Source organism: Coregonus lavaretus, assembly GCF_964263955.1.
Source record: "Coregonus lavaretus genome assembly, chromosome: 36".
NCBI classification, from domain to species: domain Eukaryota; kingdom Metazoa; phylum Chordata; class Actinopteri; order Salmoniformes; family Salmonidae; genus Coregonus; species Coregonus lavaretus.
This window is the reverse complement of record NC_140023.1, coordinates 9,167,328-9,186,550: the sequence shown is the minus strand read 5'-3', so window position 1 is coordinate 9,186,550 and position 19,223 is coordinate 9,167,328. Positions and strand designations below refer to the sequence as shown.

The window sequence follows — 19,223 nt, the reverse complement described above, 5'->3', positions numbered from 1 at the left end:
GGTAATATATGAATGAGGGCAGTCACAGATTGCGCTGGATTTAGGGTGACTGCACATAAGGCGTGAAATCTACCATGACAGTTAAATGGACTGATTTTATACGTGCTATTTTCAAACAAATACCTTTGTCAACAGCAGCGATGTCTGTTTAAGCTTTATTTATACCCTTAACAAGAAATCATTACATAATAAATCCGACACTTGAATACCAATTAAACTCCATAGGCATTAGGCTGTTGAAACAAATCTGAAGATATATTTTCCTGATGGCCGATAGGCTTATATCAAAAGAAAATAGGCCTAAATGACACTATCATTAATTGTAGGCTACACAATATATGCCTGCACAACGATAACGTTTCTGAAGATCCTGAATTTACCCTTCTGATTTGCGGAAAACATGTTCAGAAACAGCATGGCGCGATCTAAGTTCGTGCTCTATCACAATGATAGGTGTTGTATGGCAGCCCTACTGCAATAACAGAACAAGATCTTTACTATGGGAAAAAGGTCTTAGAAAGACAGATGAAGTTATGAGCAGCTTTGATCTAAGAATCAAGCTTCGATAAATATTAAATAAAGACCCCTACACGTTTGTATTATGATATATGACGTGTCCAACTCTAAAATAAGGAAATTACCAGAGAAAATGATATCAATAAATTTTGTAAGTATAAACGTTGATTATGTTTCGATTTTCATTCAAGGATCCGAGCCCAGCTCCTTTTTTCAAATTGCAGAGAGAGCTTGAGAGAGGGTGTGTGTGGGAGGGGGTGGTCGAGGCGGTCGTAAGAGCAAAGCAGAGCGCGAGCCCTGGAGGTGTACAATTTATGTAATCTGAGGCTGGAAATGAATTGGGTAATTTATTGGAAAACAGAAAGTCAAGAAGATTGGATCAGTATAGCCTATCCAAGGGCTCCTATCCATCAAGTTCCAATTAACAACCTAACCATTGAGTTTTAATGGCTTTCCAATTTACTGCCCTGATAGACTCATCAATTCCTCGGGGAGAAATTAAGAAAATCGACTGCCCCTTGGCGTTTCGGTGTCATTCTTCACAGCAACTATATGTCAAATTAAAAACACAATTAAAATTTAAACTGTTCCAATCAGACGGTGCCCCGCAACCTATGTTTCACTTAATAGAACTTTGATGAAAATCTGATGCTTGCATTCAATCACGAAAGCAAATGGGATACTATTGTAATGAAGATTTCCGTTTCCTAAAAAATAAGTAAGTGTCAAGAATGTGTTGTGATAAGGCCCGTGCCCTTGCGTTGACGTGGTTTTGGGGTTTCTATAGGCCATAACAACATTAGATTCCCTAAAAACACGCCACTTCGATAGAGCTACGATTTTTCGTAGCAGGATAGGAGAACTTACGCAGCAGGTTAGGAGAATTAACGTATCAGGTTAGGGAAAAGAGTTAGGGAAAATACTCTCCTAACCTGCTACGAAAAGTCACTTGAGTCGAAGTGGCGTGTTTTTAATGAGTTCCATAACAATCCAATATATGTCTAAACTGATGTTTTACTAAGATGATCAAATGTGCCCAATTTGGCAGAGCATTCATCCAAACTTGGCAACAAGCACAACACAATACATTTTCTCATACATCTCGGAGTTTAGTAGATGGATTTGAAGCATCCACTTCTCACCTATAGGCGTAGCCTATGTAATAACACATGAATACATTTGCATAGGAAATTGGTATATATTTGAAATTATATCAAGTTTATTAATGTAATCTATGTATTGTTTATACATTACCACAAGCTTGCATACACTTGTAAATATTGAGGCATCATTTTGGCAAGAATGTATCAAATAAAAACGAACTTTTGATGAGTATTGTGTATTGTGTACTCCTGAGTGGCGCAGTGGTCTAAGGCACTGCATCGCAGTGCTAACTGTGCCACTAGAGATCCTGGTTCGAATCCAGGCTCTGTTGCAGCCGGCCGCGACCGGGAGACTCATGGGCGGCGCACAATTGGCCCAGCGTCGTCCAGGGTAGGGGAGGGAATGGCCGGCAGGGATGTAGCTCAGTTGATAGAGCATGGCGTTTGCAACGCCAGGGTTGTGGGTTTGATTCCCACGGGGGGCCAGTATATATAAAAAAATGTATTCACTAACTGTAAGTCGCTCTGGATAAGAGCGTCTGCTAAATGACTAAAAATGTAAAATGTAAAAATGTTAAGCTCAATGAAGATTTGCATAGTCCTACATAAAGTAAAGTAATTGCACCAAAATATCTCCACAGATATTCGCACGAATCACATGCGTGAACAGATGCCCAGGGTTTCAGGAAAGGGCTGAAAATACTTTAACTGTTGGCACTTGATCCAAATGTAGGCCTAACTGGCACTATAACATATGACGGGCCCTGTTTAAAATCAGCACTCAACTTTCCATTTTAATGTAATATATTGAGCCGCCCGAGGTTATGTCCATTGCCCCGTTCCTGCAAATGTACTTTATCCGATTTTTGCTCTCGCCCCTTCTCCTTTGCATAAAGATGTTCTACAAATGGACATTATCGAGTGGCAATTTTTTCAATTTATGCGCGCAAATCAAGGTCATGAGCGCAACCAAAACTGCCCGTGAACAATGCCCTTATTTGTAACAATATTTTACAGACGTTCGCAGATCAATATGTGCGTGGGGAAGAACGCCATATCAATCTATTAATTCTCTGTAATGGGTCCATGTTGAGTTTGCATGATATAATACGTCAATACATGAGTGATTATCAGACGATATTTGAATGCGCACTTTGTCTAGTGGTGCGGTCATCATTGAGTAGCTACTGATTTATTTTCGATAACTGCATTAGAGACAAAAGCAGAAAATGAACTTTGAGGCAAAGAGTTGACTGGTTTCTACTCAGCTGGAGGGAATGCTGAATACAATAATAAAGTTATCTTCAACAGTAATTACATATAGTCAACACGTTGCATCTTGATATTTATATTATTCCACCACCTAACATTAGATAATACATTTGTGAACAATTTCGCAACTTTATAGGCTAATGTTGTGTGTCATTTGGGCCAATTTATCTCGTCCAAAATAAATATAGAATGAGTGACTGACATTAAACAGGTGAAACATGATTTAACAAAGTACATTTCCTTATGGATTAAAAGGAAAACGTCAGTCCACAAAATATCGTGGACACAAAATATGACGGTTTGAGGAGGGAGTCTGCGTCAAGCGTTATCGTGCATAGCCAATAGGCTTTCAAAATCTTTCAACTCCCTAAAACCTTTATGTGGGCCCATGGTGATCGAAAGACTTTAGAAAACTTTTTCAGAAGATACCAAAGGTTTTCTACTCAACATAAATGTAGCATATCTATTCGAGCATTTGCAATAGCTCTACGTCAGAAACATTCCACAGGTGAATTGTAGACATGAGCACTACGGAGACATTGGCATGGGTGTGTGAATAGCCATGTATGAGACCAAACTGAACCCTTGGAACATGAAACCGAATTGAGCAAACCCTAATTCTATATATGTTGCTGACCCATGTGAAACTACATAGGCAAAATAAACAATACAACCATTACGTGAGAGACGAAGGGCGTATTTGGTGGGCTAATTAGCCTACACCTGTCTAGTGCACCATTGCCGAAGACGGACATAAACGCTGCATCCACAAGTAATATGATTATTTTTGCAAAATTAAACGTATAGGTTTTTAAAAAATGAAATGTTAAACATATAGCTATATAGCCTATAAGGAGCTACGCATGCATGCACGCACGCCGTACGTACGCACGCACACAAGCACATTTTTGAATAGCCTAGAATTAGGCAATTAATGTGCCTCTTTTGAATAGACTACATTGCCCCATAATTTGGTCAAGATGGTGGCAATTATAAATCTAATTGACCGAGCCATTTTTTATGTAAAACAACTTTTGAAGTGCGTAACAGCAGGTTGATTACACACCTGCTCATGTTCTTTATTCACATAATAATTGACGGGACTCCCAAAATAAGCGCGTGGTTTTCGGGTAGGCCTACCTGTATTTAGTTCTACAGTCAATATGGATGACAAATGAAATCTGCACTATTAAGTAATAATCATAGCAAATAAAAAAGGGTTAGTGTGTGGGCTTAGCTAGTTTGTGAATCATGCATAATGTCGATTAATTCAAACTTTCTCTTATGTCCTTATGCTACATGGTATAGGCCTACTCACCACCTCCACCGTGTTTGCTCCAAGGATAATTGTTTCAATATACTGTATATAATATGCCTAGCATCCAAATTGTAATAATCTCATTTTACTGCTGCTCTTTAGTTATTTGTTATTTCTTTTTCTTTTTTCTTTTTTCTTTTTTACTTATCTATTTTTTACTTAACACTTATTTTTCTTAAAACTGCATTGTTGGTTAAGGGCTTGTAAGTAAGCGTTTCAATGTAAGGTCTACACCTGTTGTATTCGGCGCATGTGACAAATACAATTTGATTTGATTTGATTTATTCAGTCAACAACTACTATGGCAGTGTGTCTCCGAGGAGTGTAGGACACGTGGTCTGCTCGAGACCGGTAGCACTTGTAGTTAGATAGGCCCAGTCGAGCCTCTGTAATGGGAATTGACGCCGAATATCCTCTTCTTTGTATATGCCAGGAGTATATTGATTTAATCTCACACACGACATAATGTTAATTTTGAAATCCACAACAATTATATTGTGTCTATAATAAAGGTTTGATTATTTGTTGAGTTATGCTATCTATTTACATTATTCAACAATCAAACCTGTTCATGAAGAGGTTTTGAAAGTCGACAATAGACTAATTTGTTTGGGAGACAAACTTGCAAAAATATAACATTTCAGAATAGATGCCCGAGGCATAGACGGTATACTACACCCAATTACACCCAAATATATTATTGAGTACGCACTGATTTGAAATATTTAAGTATGGAATAATCTCCATTTATTTCACAACAGAATTCAGCAATACAATATCAAAACGTTTTTTTTTTTCTGTACAAAAGGAATACCATCAACAGGTAGCTCCTTTCATTGACTCGATTAAATATATCCATATACATTTGTACACCATGTTATTGTTTGAAAAACAGAAAATGTAATGACATTCAATTCTTAATTGTGCTATAAGGACATTGTCGAGGAAGCAGAAATTAGAATCAGTACATCAATAAGCCTATAAGATACAATTATATTGTACATAAAAAAGTGTATCTTGATTGTCCCCTGTTAAAGCGCTTTGAGGAAAGAGTGTTGAGCCGGTTCGATATTCCTAAATGGCTGAGAAAAGAGAAAACACAATGAAAACATCACTTGGGGTCAAATGCTACGACCCCATGCACCAGAATGCTATTATAAGAAATTACATTAATTTGAAGGGGGGGGAGGGCAGACTTCCTGAAATGTATTTTGGGGCAGTGTTAACTGGATAGTCTTAGCGGAAATGATCTCAAAGCTGCTATAATAATAAAATGCCTAATAATAATAATAATAATTCTTCATATTAATATAACAATAATAATAACAGTAATATTAATATTTAACAACAAGAACAATATGCTAACGGGGTGAAATTATGCCAGACAAAATGTAAACTTCACCCTAATATAAAAATGCACAATATATCCTCTTTAACAGAAAGTATAGGCCTATTTTTTATTTGTATTTTCTTCTTTACAAAAATAATGTTTTAGTTTGTCTTGTGTAATGTTCTGTAGGCCTTCGAGTTAGGAATATAGATAACAACCTCAGACCGGTCTGAGTAGCGGCACCGAGGTGACGATTGGGTGAGAGTAATAGAGATGGTGGGGGAAGGTGAGGAGCGACTGGCTCACAGCAACGTTGCCGGTTGCATTGCCAGTCTCTGAGGCAGAGTTCTCGTGGTAGAGGATGGGCACTCGAACTATCCTCTGTGCAGCGGCGTGGCTCAGATTGGCAGCCTCTAGTTCAGCCGCAAGCTGCCTCTTCCATTTATTTCTTCTGTTCTGGAACCAAATCTTTACCTGTGTCTCTGTCAGGTGCAATGACGCAGCCAATCCGGCCCTCTCCGTACTGCTCAAGTAGCGTTTCATGTCAAAGGTGGACTCAAGCTGAAACACCTGACTCCGGGAGAACACGGTGCGTGTTTTCTTTTTTCGACATGCTTTCTTTTCGTCACCGTCCTCGTTTTTCTTCCTGTCGTCTATCCCACTGTCTTTCTTTGTGTCCTCAGAATCACTCTCGTCTAGAACTATTTCATCACCACTTTTGTTGTCCTCGTCTTCTTTGGCGTCTGGATCGGATTTGAGCACCAGGTCTGGCGAGTCGCGGTCCGTGCATGAGGTTGGAGAAGAGTCTCTTGCTCTTGCCTTCTCCGCAACTAAAATAACGACAGGAAATATGTATGGGTTATAAACGTGGCTGCATGTTCAATGCCTCGTTGACACTAGATATGCTTTAGCAAATAGGCCTATATACAATAACAGTTGGCTAGTATACCCTTAAATTGAACATACCCTTGACTAGAAACATACAATGCTGACAAACAATGGCCTAACTTTGAATGAAATGCTTATCATTAGTGACATAAAATACAAGACTCCCTAAAATGAGGATATGGATGTAGTTCAAGAATGATTATCCTTGTATGAATGTCCTTTGACGGATGAAAACTCAACCCATAAAATCCATTGCAATTTCCGCTATACAAATTACGCACACATTATACATTCTGATTAATCATGTAAAAGGTAAAGAAAGAGAAGACAATCAGATGTGCATGGGCTTACCTTCCGTTCTGTGTAGATGACTGGCTGCGCTGAGAGTGTAGGGATACCACCATGCTGAGGCTCGCTCCAGATAGTGCGCCGGTAAAGCAAACCTCTGTGTGGGTAACTCAAATCGAGGAAAGTTAAAGTCCCCGACCTGAGATAGGGAAAAGCCCCCTTCCAACGCCGCCTTTGCCGAGGCGAAGATGGGCTTCGGTTTGGATGGTTTACTATCACAGTTAAGCAAGTTCTTAATGAAGAAGGGAGAGTCTTTCACCGGAGTGCAGGTCTCTTGCGCCGTCTCGGGCATTGCTGCTTGGAGGTTGTGGTCCGAATGCCGTAGACCACAAACGTAAGTGTTAAAAGACTGGAATTAACAAAATCTCACTTAGAAACAGGGATATTATAAACTGGTAGGCCTAATTGTCCTTCTGTGCGATGTTTTAAATACGGAATATCTTCTTGATTACGCAGCTGATCAAGAACGTAAAACATAAATACACATCAGAAAATCAAATAGTCTTCCGAGAGGACAAAATAATATCAGTATTGCGTCCAAGTCTTGTGCGTTCCTTTGTCAAAATGCAACTGTGTCCACCGCGTCAGTCTGGCGCCGGATGCTAATGATGAAATAAAAATGTCATCCAAGTTAAATGCGGAAAGTATACGGCGATTGGGCACGTACAATGGCAAATGGGATTAAGGAAGAGATGGGAAGTAGAAAGAGACGGGCGGAGAGAGAGAGAGAGCGAGGTAGAGAGAGAGAGAGGGGGTGTAGGCTACACGATAACAACGAAGTCCACCCTCACTTTGCGCTTTGGTTGTAGGCTGTTACGCCCTGGTGTTATTGGTCTTATAGAGTCAAATTAGCTAGCAAATGAGGACAGGGTTGTTAGCACAAAAGGAATGGTTTGGCATAAGCGTCGATGGAAGTACAATAGGCAAATTACTTTCATCGAACACAGCCTATAGCCAATACCAGCAGAGTAGGCCTATATCATAATTTGATGCACGGGTTTGGGTAGATAAAAACATTATGGTGAATTAGATGATTTTTTGTTTGTGGTCTGATTCATAGTTATTGATAATATAGCCTAGATTCCGGAAGAACAAGAATCATTTTCGGCATGCACTTTAAGCCTATGGATGTAAATTCTGCTTTTTTATAATGGTCATCATTTCATAACTCAAACACCAACAAAATAGATGCTCATGTCCTCAGATGAAGATAAGCCTACAACAAAGTAGGATATTGTGGATTAGGGCACATTTGGTAAAACAATTTGATTATTACCCAGTAGGCCTAGGCTAAAAATAATAAAACGTTTTTTTTCCCCCATAATAGGCCACATGCAAACTAATATTGTGCAAAATATTTATATTCCCTTATAGGGCAAATTCCACTTATACAATTCATTCAACTAGGCTACGTTTCTATACTAGCTATTATAGTATCACAGATTAGGCTACAAACGTTCGTCATTACAGCACAGACAAGAGAATTTCCCTCCAGGTGTCATGTTTTGACACAATTTGGAGTGAATGAGTTAAATTAATGAAAATAATTGGACTTTTCTCCCCATGGACTATTTGCCAAAATTATATTGAAAGGGGTTGTAAATTATGTCCACATTATCACTTTTATAAAAGGTTTACAGAATATGGAATATATATTTAAATGTAGAAATAGCCTAATTAAAATAATGTTGCAATCAAATGATTGTGAATTGGATGTGCATGTTTAATCACTTGCCTAACTCCAAATGTAGTCAAGATGTATTTATTTGCATTGCTTATTGGGACACAAAGGCTCCGGACGCTCAATAAAGGTAAACCATTCAAAATTCAGTGGCACAGTTTATGAATTGACCCCCTTAAATAGTAAAATGAAACCCATCGGTTTAATAAAAAAAGTAATGCGTGTTTACTTTGTTTCATCAGAGATCTGAACACCTGTCAATTTTCTATGCTGATACATTTTGAAATTAGTTCTGAAATGGTCTCAGAAACAGTTACGGTTGACCAACTGTAAAATATGTCATCAATTAGAAATTATAATCATATTTCTATTTTATGCATATCTAAAGAATGCCGCCTTTAAACTGTTTCTGTGACGAATATAGTCATCAGTTTTTACCAAATCGATTTAGTTAATTCATTCCTCAGTCTTTGTAAATGCGGTAAACCTATGTATATATTCACTCATTGATATTAATTGACTTGTTAACGCATGTCCAGTGGTAGATGAATAACGAGAGGACAGCGTCCTCTGTGGGCAATGAAGGCTAAATGCAGGACCTTAATCACAGATGGAGACGAACAAGCACTAAAAGACTTCTCAGCATGGCTATAGGCACAGCCGCGGGAAGTAAGGGTGCTGCAGCACCCCCTGAAAAATCCGAATTATTGGTGGATGTACCCTGTAGTGTAGGTCTACAGAGCTGTTGCTTGTGTGACCATGCCAACCAACCATAGTCATGAATGGATAAAGGCTGTATACCCCATTGAGTGGCATGGAGATAATTTTTCCTGCGTAGGTCTGTGGTGGTCTTACATAATTAACACATGCTCATTTAGGCCTAACTGAAGCTCAAGTGAAGCTATCCTGTGTCTATGCAATTACCATCTCATATTACTTGTTTTTTTTTTTATCGCAGGTAGCCTATTTGATGCCATCCATGACCTGATAGGACATAAGCTTAGCCTATTTATTTTCTATGCACACCTTTGAAACGGGTTGTGGGATACCCAAAAATTACGTGCGGAGATGTCAGAAGAAGACATTAATCAGTATGCAAAAAATGCAGCATAGGCCGATATACTGTATTTTCTAGAGCTTGATAAGGTTTAGGCCATGGCCTGTAGAAAAACAATATGCCTATCCCACGTTATTGAATATGATATTGTTGGCATTGTTGCACACCTGTGGCCAAATGGGAATAGATAAAAGCACTTACCTTGGCTGAAGATAGGCTGATAAGCCTCAACCTGACCTCTCCCTTTCCTGAAAAGGGTTAGGCCTACAACACAAGTTCACATATTTTATTGCAACAAAAGTATGTGGAATATAATGTCAGGAATGTGCTCAATATAGGGCATACATACCATCAGGACTTTAGTTGAGGAAATCCAAAACCCAAGCAAGGCATATGCCTATGTGTTAGGCAATATAAGCCCCTTTCTCGGAAACCTGGACTCAGGGGTAGACGTAACATAGTCAATGTAAATCTGGAACACTCCAATTAGTATGATATGTTACGTTTCGTAGGGTATGTATTAATTTGTCCATCATCCATTTAGTATGATATTTTATGATTTACAAATCGTATGATATGTTACAAATTGCAATTCGTACAATATGTTACAAATTGAAATTAGTAGCATAAGTTAAAGAATTTGCAAAACGTAGGATATGTTACAAATTCCAATTTGTTGTGGCTAACATTAGCTAGGTTAGGGGTTAGAGTTAGGGGTTAAGGTTAGGGTTAAGGTTAGGAGTTAGGTTAAACGGTTAAGTGTGGGTTAGGGTTGGGGAAGGGTTTGCTAACATGCTAAGGTACAAAGTAGCTAAAAAGTAGTAAGTAGTTGCAAAGTTGCTAATTAACTAAAGTGCTAAAGTTGTCCGTGATAATATTCTAACCCGCAACCTTTGGGATGCTAGACATTGGTAAAAAAAAAAATAAGCCCCTTTCTCGGCAATCTGGACTCAGGGGTAGACGTAACATAGTAAATGTAAATCTGGGACACTCCAAGTAGTATGATATGTTACATTTCGTATGGTATGTTTTAATTTGTGGATGTCCATCGTCCATCATCCATTTCGTATGATATGTTACAAATTGCAATTCGTACAATATATTACGAATTTGCAAAACGTATATGTTATATATTCCAAATTGTTGTGGCTAATGTTAGCTAGGCTAGGGGTTAGGGGTTAAGGTTAGTGTTAAGGTTAGAAGTTAGGTTAAAGGGTTAAGGTTAGCGGAAGGGTTAGCTAACATGCAAAGTATACTGAACAAAAATATAAACGCAACATGCAACAATTTCAATGATTTTACAGAGTTACAGTTCGTAAAAGGAAATCAGTCAATTTAAATAAATTCATTAGGCCCTAATCTATGGATTTCACATGACTGGGCATGGGCGTAGACATGGGTGGGCCTGGGAGGGCATAGGCCCACCCACTTGAGAGCCAGGCCCACCCACTGGGGAGCCAGACCCAGCCAAGCAGAATTAGTTTTCCCCCACAAAAATACTTTATTACAGACAGAAATACTCCTCAGTTTCATCAGCTGTCGGGGTGGCTGGTCTCAGATGATCACGCAGGCGATGAAGCCGGATGTGGTGGTCCTGGGCTGGCGTGGTTACACGTGGTCTGCGGTTGTGGGGCCTTTGGATGTACTGCCAAATTCTCTAAAATGAAGTTGGAGGCAGCTTATGGTAGAGAAATTAGCATTCAATTCTCTGCCAACAGCTCTGATGGAATTTCCTGCTGTCAGCATGCCAATTGCACGCTCCCTCAAAACTTGAGACATCTGTGGCATTGTGTTGTGTGACAAAACTGCACATTTTAAAGTGGCCTTTTATTGTCCCCAGTACAAGGTGCACCTATGTAATGATCATGCTGTTTAATCATATTGATGTGCCACACCTGTCAGGTGGATGAATTATCTTGGCAAAGGAGAAATGATCACTAACAGGGATGTAAAGACATTTGTTCACAAAATTTGAGAGAAATAAGGTTTTTGTGCGTATGGAAAATGTCTGGGATCTTTTATTTCAGCTCATGAAACATGGGACCAACAGTTTACATGTTGCGTTTATATTTTTGTTCAGTATAGTTGCAAAGTAGCTAAAAAGTATTAAGTAGTTGCAAAGTTGCTAATTAGCTCAAATACAAAATTTGTCTGTGATGAGATTCGATCACGCAACCTTTGGGTTGCTAGACGTCCACGTTATATGTCTAGTTATGTCTAGTCTATGAGACAAGGCTGTTCTCGGTTGAAGAACAGGGCCGCCGAAATAGCAAGCCAACCCTTTGGCCTTTCCGCTGCTGTTTCTCCGCTGCTCGTGTCCCCTTTATCATGTAGGCTACCACTTTTCAATTGATTTGGTTCAAATTCAATCAACCTATTATTATTCAGATTGCATTCGTGTGGGCGGCTTTAATAGGCCTACACACGTCCCTCATCTGGCATCTAGGCCTATTAGGCTACCTATCTGGAACCTATCCTATTTTAGTGAATAGTTTGTTTACTTCAGTTACATTGTTTTTAACTTTACATCTGTCGTATACTGGTAAACCTATTGAGTTAGAATACTTGAGTTAGAATCTGATATGCTGGTAGTGGCCTCTAGTCAACCACTACAGGCAGGTATTCAATCAATTGCAGATCGTGCCATATAGCAATTTTAGAAGGGTCAGTGCTATATGGGATTTTACAAAAACACATTTACTTGAAGAACAGTGCAGATGACGGTTTGTAATGTTTGTGCCATCATTCTGTTATCAAACTTTGCATCTGCACTGTTCTTCAAGTAAATGTGTGTTTGTAAACTTTTCAGTGGAAAGGCATATCATCAGGATAATGAGAATTTGGTAGGCTATTTAGGCAAGTGAAGTTAAGGCTTTGTCTGCTTCATTAACATAAAATGTGAATCTTTGTACAATCAAATCAAAGGTTGATTATGATTAGGAAAATTATGTTGAAAAAAATATGTACAGTAGGCCTATGCATAAGCTGTAAGGCAATATAGGCTTTTGAATATCCCTTAAATCTATTTTGTTGCTCCTCCCGTAGGCTACTCTGGCTTTTTTATAATTTATTTCAAAGCGCCTGGATATTGATTATTTCACAAGGAAAATGACAAATGGCAGCAGGGAATGACACGGTCAGCAGGTTCTATTAGAGAAATGATAGTATTGCTCATGGTTTGTTAAAAGGTCCAGTTTAGATACTTTATAGGTTTACATCCATCATCGTCTAATGACCTATGTGATGAAAAACAGGCGCTCCGGTGACGATGGCCCTGTGCAGCTAACTTCGCTTTGTAATTGCCCCCATATTAAATATAGATTTTTGTTTTGATATCTTGTGAGAATTCCTTTCTTCGGGTCAAGATTGTGATAAAAGACATAGATTTAGAGGGGGAAAACAAGAAACAATAGGTAGCCTATATAAAGATGATGGCTTCTCCAAAAATTGTAGGTTCTCAGTACTGTTGTAAGCTATTGTTAGCATTTTGTCGACTGAATCCTTAAGTAAATGCAAGTCAATACTGAGTTTATTCAACAATTTTAATTACACTTTTGATGATGATGACGATGATAGGTACCTTGATTGTGTCCTAGACTGTTTTGCAAACTGTAGGGCTCATGGCTCTGTAACTACTACCTAAACTATAAATAAGACATGGCACAGCATCAGAGAAGACTCAGGTCAAAGTAAGAATGGGACACGGCTGTATCACATTCTCCATTTAGAGAAATGCAATTCTTAAATCCAGCCAATCTCAGTGACCTTCACTAGTTTAATGGTTCGTTCAAACGGGCAAGGCCGTTAAAAGCCAGAGGGACACATGATGGTAAGGTTACATTGACCGTTACTACTGAGATCATGTGCAGCTGAATATCTTTAACTTTATTGAACGACTGGGGTGAAGGTGCTCAGAAACGTTTCTAAAAGCACATGATCTCAATAGTAACGGTCAATGTAACCTGACCATCACATGTCCCTCTGGCTTTTAACGGCCTTGCCCGTTTGAATTAACCATTAAACTAGTGAAGGTCACTGAGATTGGCTGGATTTAAGCATTGCATTTAACTTCTAAAGGGTGGCCCCTCGATGACCTGGGAAGCCTTAATTGTTGTGCAGGTATTGATTTATGAGTGTTCGACGAGGCCTGAGTTATAGCCTGATTAGGAGAAAGGTGTCTGCTGCTTTCCTCTGCCCCCTGCACCAGCCTACAACCAATGGAGTGAGCTGGGAACTCAATGTCATTCAGAAAGTTGAGGAGGCTCTAATCATGCATTAGGACGATTGGAACTCTACTAGTGATGAAAAAACGTAGCACTTCCTGTATAAACAGGAAATGACATAGGTTGCCCAGTCCATGTTAAGTTAATCTATTGTACTCAACATTAGCTTTGCTCTCCTTATAGATGCTGTGGTGTGGGTCAAAGGTGAATGTATTGTGGATTTGTATAGTTGTGGCATTGTTCCCTGCCGACAAAGCTTGTGGTGGATGTTGTGGTCCTGAGATCATTTGGGGTTCTCACTCAGACTCAAAGACATTTCAAGTCATTCAAGTGGTAGTTCTATGAGGTAACTGTGGGGCATCATATTGTAAATAAGACGAACACTTTTCAAAAACTATAGGTATACTAAGGTAATATAGAGGGGTGTGGGCTTAGCCGGTCATTCCACCCCTTTATCTCTCCTTCCCTCCCTTTATCACCTCCTCTTTCCATTTATCGTTTCTCCACAGAGATGATGACCTCTATGGGTTTCTGATGGACACAGTCAGAGCGATGTAGTCCTATTTCACCATTATGAGCCACTCCGACAGAACCCTGCAGGCTCCCAAGCTCTCCGTCCTCCTCCTCCTCCTCCCCCCAAAATGCCTCGAATCGCCACTGAGCCCTGGCTTTTACCCGCCCGCACTCAACCTGCCTCGACGTGTCATTACAACCCAGTAATCTGGTGCGGGCAACAGAAAGGTTCTCATCAGTGTCAGGCTGAGATATAGATATGGGCCGAGTAACAAATGGCCAAATGCACAGGCAGCAGAGCAGCCCATCAATAAAGCAATTTCTAGTGTCATAACAGCTGCGCTTTTCCTAAAGCCAACCTTTCAAAAACTTTTCCCTCTGCAAATCGCTGCAGCCCCACCATTAGAGTCCTGGCTTGTGAATTTAATGGATTCCGTACAAATAATATTCTACCATAATGGAAAAGGTTGAAGTCACTGAAGACAGATGAAGTCATAAACACGTATAATTGAGAATCAAAGACCGATAAATTTTAAACTGCTATCCATTTTCTCTTTTTAGATGATGATCTATGTCGCGGCGGAGGCTGGAAAATGAAAGAGATTATGGGGGGAAATTATAACAATACATTTTCTAAACATACACCTTGATTATGCTTCGATTTTTTGGGAGCGAGACGAAGGCTGGGATTGCTGATAGCTTGCTGGCTAAATGGCACCATAAAATAGGTTCCCTGCTCTTTTGCCTCCCAAGCTCAGGCATGCCTCGAGGTGTGATTTTCTCCCTTTAAATGGGGGAAATGAATTGTGTAATTTATTGCAAACTCGAGCACAGTGAGATAAGATCAGCATATCCCATCAAAGGAACAAGAATCAATCAGCTTCTAGTTAACAGCTTGAAACGCATAAACCACAGTACCTAATGGCTTTCCAATCTAACAGATTGATAGACTTATCTGCTCCTAGGGGATGAATTAAGAAAATCGGGTACTTTCACACAGGCACTGACACTTTTGACAGGACCCTTTTCCCCCCCTGCTTCCAGGCTTACTCCCCATCTTTAGTTTTAAACATAAAGAGATATGCGTAACCAAAAGTTACGAGGAGTCTATTTTTGAGACAGCACTCCAGACCTGATTTGTTATTCAGATTAGCCGCGACTGGAAGTGTGTCAGATGTGGGGAATGGTTTCATTTTAATGGGCTGATTATCGCGGGTCATTTGGAACTGTGAAATCGAGGGAGCTATTCAAAGCCACTTAACAAAATCTAAATGTGACCCAAGCGACCTATTCAACCGAGTGTGTAGTAAAAAAAAAGAGGCCCCATTTGGTTCAGTTCTCTTTAGTCACACCAAGGATTCGTTAGTGTATTGATCAAGTGAAAAATCAGCCAGAAGACAGAACACTTCAGAATAAGAGACATTGTATGCGGCACTTAGCATGCGTGTAATTAGCCTTTTAGTCATTGTGAAGAATTTCTAAGCAGAGTCTTAGCAACCAACTCATTATGGGCAATCAATTTAGTAACATTAGTAACACTAGTGCACACTTTCTGATCTATTTGACCACAGTTAACTGACATACAGGATATTCAATAGTAATCTGCTACAGAGCTTGTTTGTGCAGGACTTGACATAGAGAACCAATGACACATGTACTCAATGTCACTATGTACCGAGGGCTAGATTCACTGGGCTAGATTATCTCTCTGTGGCACTGCATAATGAAGGAGCTGTTGGTATCGAGGATGTGATCCCGGGGAGTATGGGAAAGTGTTATTTTAGACTCACAGAAGTAGAGGAACTGAGCTGAGTAGTAGGGCCAGGAAGGGAGTGGGTATGAGTCCCCACACTCAAGACAGTGACTCGGGTCAGTTCACAACAAAGAAGTGGCAGTAGCCCATTACAAACATGTGACTGCACTCCACATTAAAATGGAACCAGATCTTCGTAACTGCACTAATTTGAAAAGAGCTGGAGTCAATATCATCTAAACACAACTCTAGAATTAGATTCAATTCATGAATTGGAGTGGTTTATTTAAGTGATAATGCCAGAGAAGCCAGTGTTTGGAGGATACATTGGTACGGGTGTTGTTAGCAAACCATGCTAATATATTCTCCAAACATCGGCTTCGAGGGCATTATCACTTTTATACAACAGGTTACTAACATATTCAAATAATGATTGACATATGTTCATTATAAACGTTATTTTGATGAATTTATTCATAGTATTTCATCCTTCCACAAGATATAGTCCCGACACAAATCTAGGGTTGCTACCCAAACCGGCTGGTCGTTGGTTCTATCGGTTCGGTTGCTAGAGACGCGACCCAGTCGTTCAGTCTTTTTGTTCTGTATCTATGGACGCGACCCAGTCATTCGTTCTAAATGTTCCATTTATATACTGGCTGGCAACGTTCTTATCCCTTGCTTGCTAGCTAGCCAACTACGGCTAACTTACAGTCACGTAAAGCATAACAGCAAAGTAGCCGCATTTGCATTTGTTTAAGCTGTTTTCTAGTGACATTTATTTGGATACATCCATAACAATGAGCTAATGAGGTGCGATTTCGCCTGGCATAGAAAATATGCTCACTTGTCAGGACACCGTTGTTCAGAGGAGCTAGCCAACAACACAGCTAACACAATCACTTCAAACTGAAGCTGGAAAGAGTGCAAACTAGCTGCACTTTGTTTCATTTTACCTTTTTTCAATTGACATTTCTTTGTACAGTATATATCCATAAAAATTATGCCAGCTGATTCATGATTTCGACTGGCTGAGAAACGTTGCCTTCCTGTCTGTCTCGTACCGACTCCTGACACGTTCATTACTATGGGACAGCTGGAGATCGAATTTGAATATTGAAACAATGTTGCAAATGTCGGAGAGACAGACAGCAAGGTTTATACAAATCTCCGCTGTTGAAAACTAAACGTTAGTCTAAAAGAAATGTGAGATAATGTCTAGATGCTTTTTATAGTGGAGATCAAGTTTATAAAGTACCTGGCTGGGCTAATGAGACAGTGGATTGCGCAGTCAGATGGAACAGAGTAAATAGGCATTTTAACGTCATAGATTTAGCCGGTGGTAACTTGTGGAATAGACACCGGCTTGAATACGGTTTTAACCAATCAGCATTCAGGATTAGACCCACCCATTGTATAACATTGATTATAAACTGGGTGGTCGAGCCCTGAATGCTGATTGGCTGACAGACCGTATACCATGGGTATGACAAAACATTTATTTTTACTGCTCTAATTACATTGGTAACCAGTTTATAATGGCAATAAGGCACCTCTGGGGTTTGTGGTATATGGCCAATATACCACAGTTAAGGGCTGTATCCAGGCACTCCGCGTTGCGTCGTGCATAAGAACAGCCCTTCGCATTTACGTCATTTAGCAGCCGCTCTTATCCAGAGCGACTTACAGGAGCAATTAGGGTTAAGTGCCTTGCTCAAGGGCACATCGACAGATTTTTCACCTAGTTGGCTCAGGGATTAGAACTTTCGGTTACTGGCACAATGCTCTTAACCACTAAGCTACCTTAGCCGTGGTATATTGACCATATACCACACCCCCTCACCTGCTTAATTATAATTGTCACCTGCTTAATTATACCACAGCATTGTTGAATACTCATTTCTGATTGGCTAGAAGGGCATTCTAGAATGGACATTAAAACCAGATAACGGGACAGTTGGAAAAGATATCGGGACAGTTGGAAAATATATCGGGACACCTTGCAATCATGACACAATATGCGCCTGCACATGCAGACCATACTTGCTACAAAGTTACAGAAAGTTAAACCAACAACTACACAAACTGAAATTGGATACATTGTAAACGCAGGTCCAACGAGGAAAAAACTTAGCTAGCTAGCAAGCATTGATTTGTTTTTGCATTTTTTTTTTTGGAGCATCTAATGACATAATGTGGTGAGTGATGTGATGAACATGAATTTATCGGGTCCCTACTGTTGCAGTCATGATGTAAGTGGTGCTATGCTGTCAATCCTCCCACATCTTTCTAGTTTGACCAGCTGTTTTCAGCAACTTATATTTTTGAATTCGGTTGTCATATTGGCAGGTTTGCTAGCAACAAACTATTTAGCTAGCTTCTAGCCTAGTGTTTGATATGCAATTCCATATCCTCGTAATTAACAGTCAGTGTTCACGGGTGTCCTCACGAGAAGGCAAACTTTTCTAGCTATGCCAGGCAAAATCAGGCATTATCAGCTCATTGTTATGGATGTATCCAAATAAATGTCAATAGAAACAGCTACTTTGCTGTTATTCTGGCTGCAGCGGTCGTAACTGTGTTAGCTGTAGCCAGCATGCTAGCAAGCAAGGGATAAGAATATTGCCAGCAAGCATGGCAATGGAACATAAAGAACGGACTGATTAGAGTCCATAAATATCGAACTAATTGAACGAACGACTGGGTTGAGTCTATAGCAACCAAAAGATGAGAAAATATGAATTTGCTTATATAAATGAAAATATCAACAACAATTTTTTATTTTTTTATACCGGTAAATGTGTGCTTAGTATTGTTTTCTTTGGCAACTGTGGTATAAGTGTGATAAACAGCTTAAACAAAGGCAACGGAATAAACGTTGCTGTTATTCTGGCTGCAGAGGTCATGACTGTGTAGCCATAGCTAGTTGGCTAGCTAGCAGCAAGCAAGGGATAAGAACGTTACTACTGAGCATGGCAACGGAACATGAAGAACGAATGACTGTGTCGCGTCCGTAAATATCGAACTAATCTAATGAACGACTGGGTCGAGTCTCTAGCAACCGAAAGATAAGAAAGTATGAATTCGGCAAAAAAATGAAAATATCAATTATTTTGTTCCTTCTTTTTTTTACCAGTAAATGTGTGATTCATATTGTTTTCTTTGGCAACTGTGGTATAAGCGGGATAAACGCCTCCATTCTGTACATTACCTTGGAAAAA

The 19,223-nt window shown here is 39.6% G+C and overlaps 1 protein-coding gene across 1 annotated transcript; it reads right to left on the bottom strand.

Moving 5' to 3' along the window:
- Positions 1–5,758: 5,758 nt before the first annotated feature.
- Positions 5,759–7,067, bottom strand: LOC311110772 (homeobox protein HMX3-like; the record flags this gene model as incomplete). The annotated part of the gene is made up of 2 exons (XM_084153337.1): positions 5,759–6,369; positions 6,779–7,067. The coding sequence occupies 2 exons, from the start codon at positions 7,065–7,067 to the stop codon at positions 5,759–5,761; spliced, it is 900 nt and encodes a 299-aa protein (XP_084009463.1).
- Between the last annotated feature and the right edge of the window lie 12,156 nt (positions 7,068–19,223).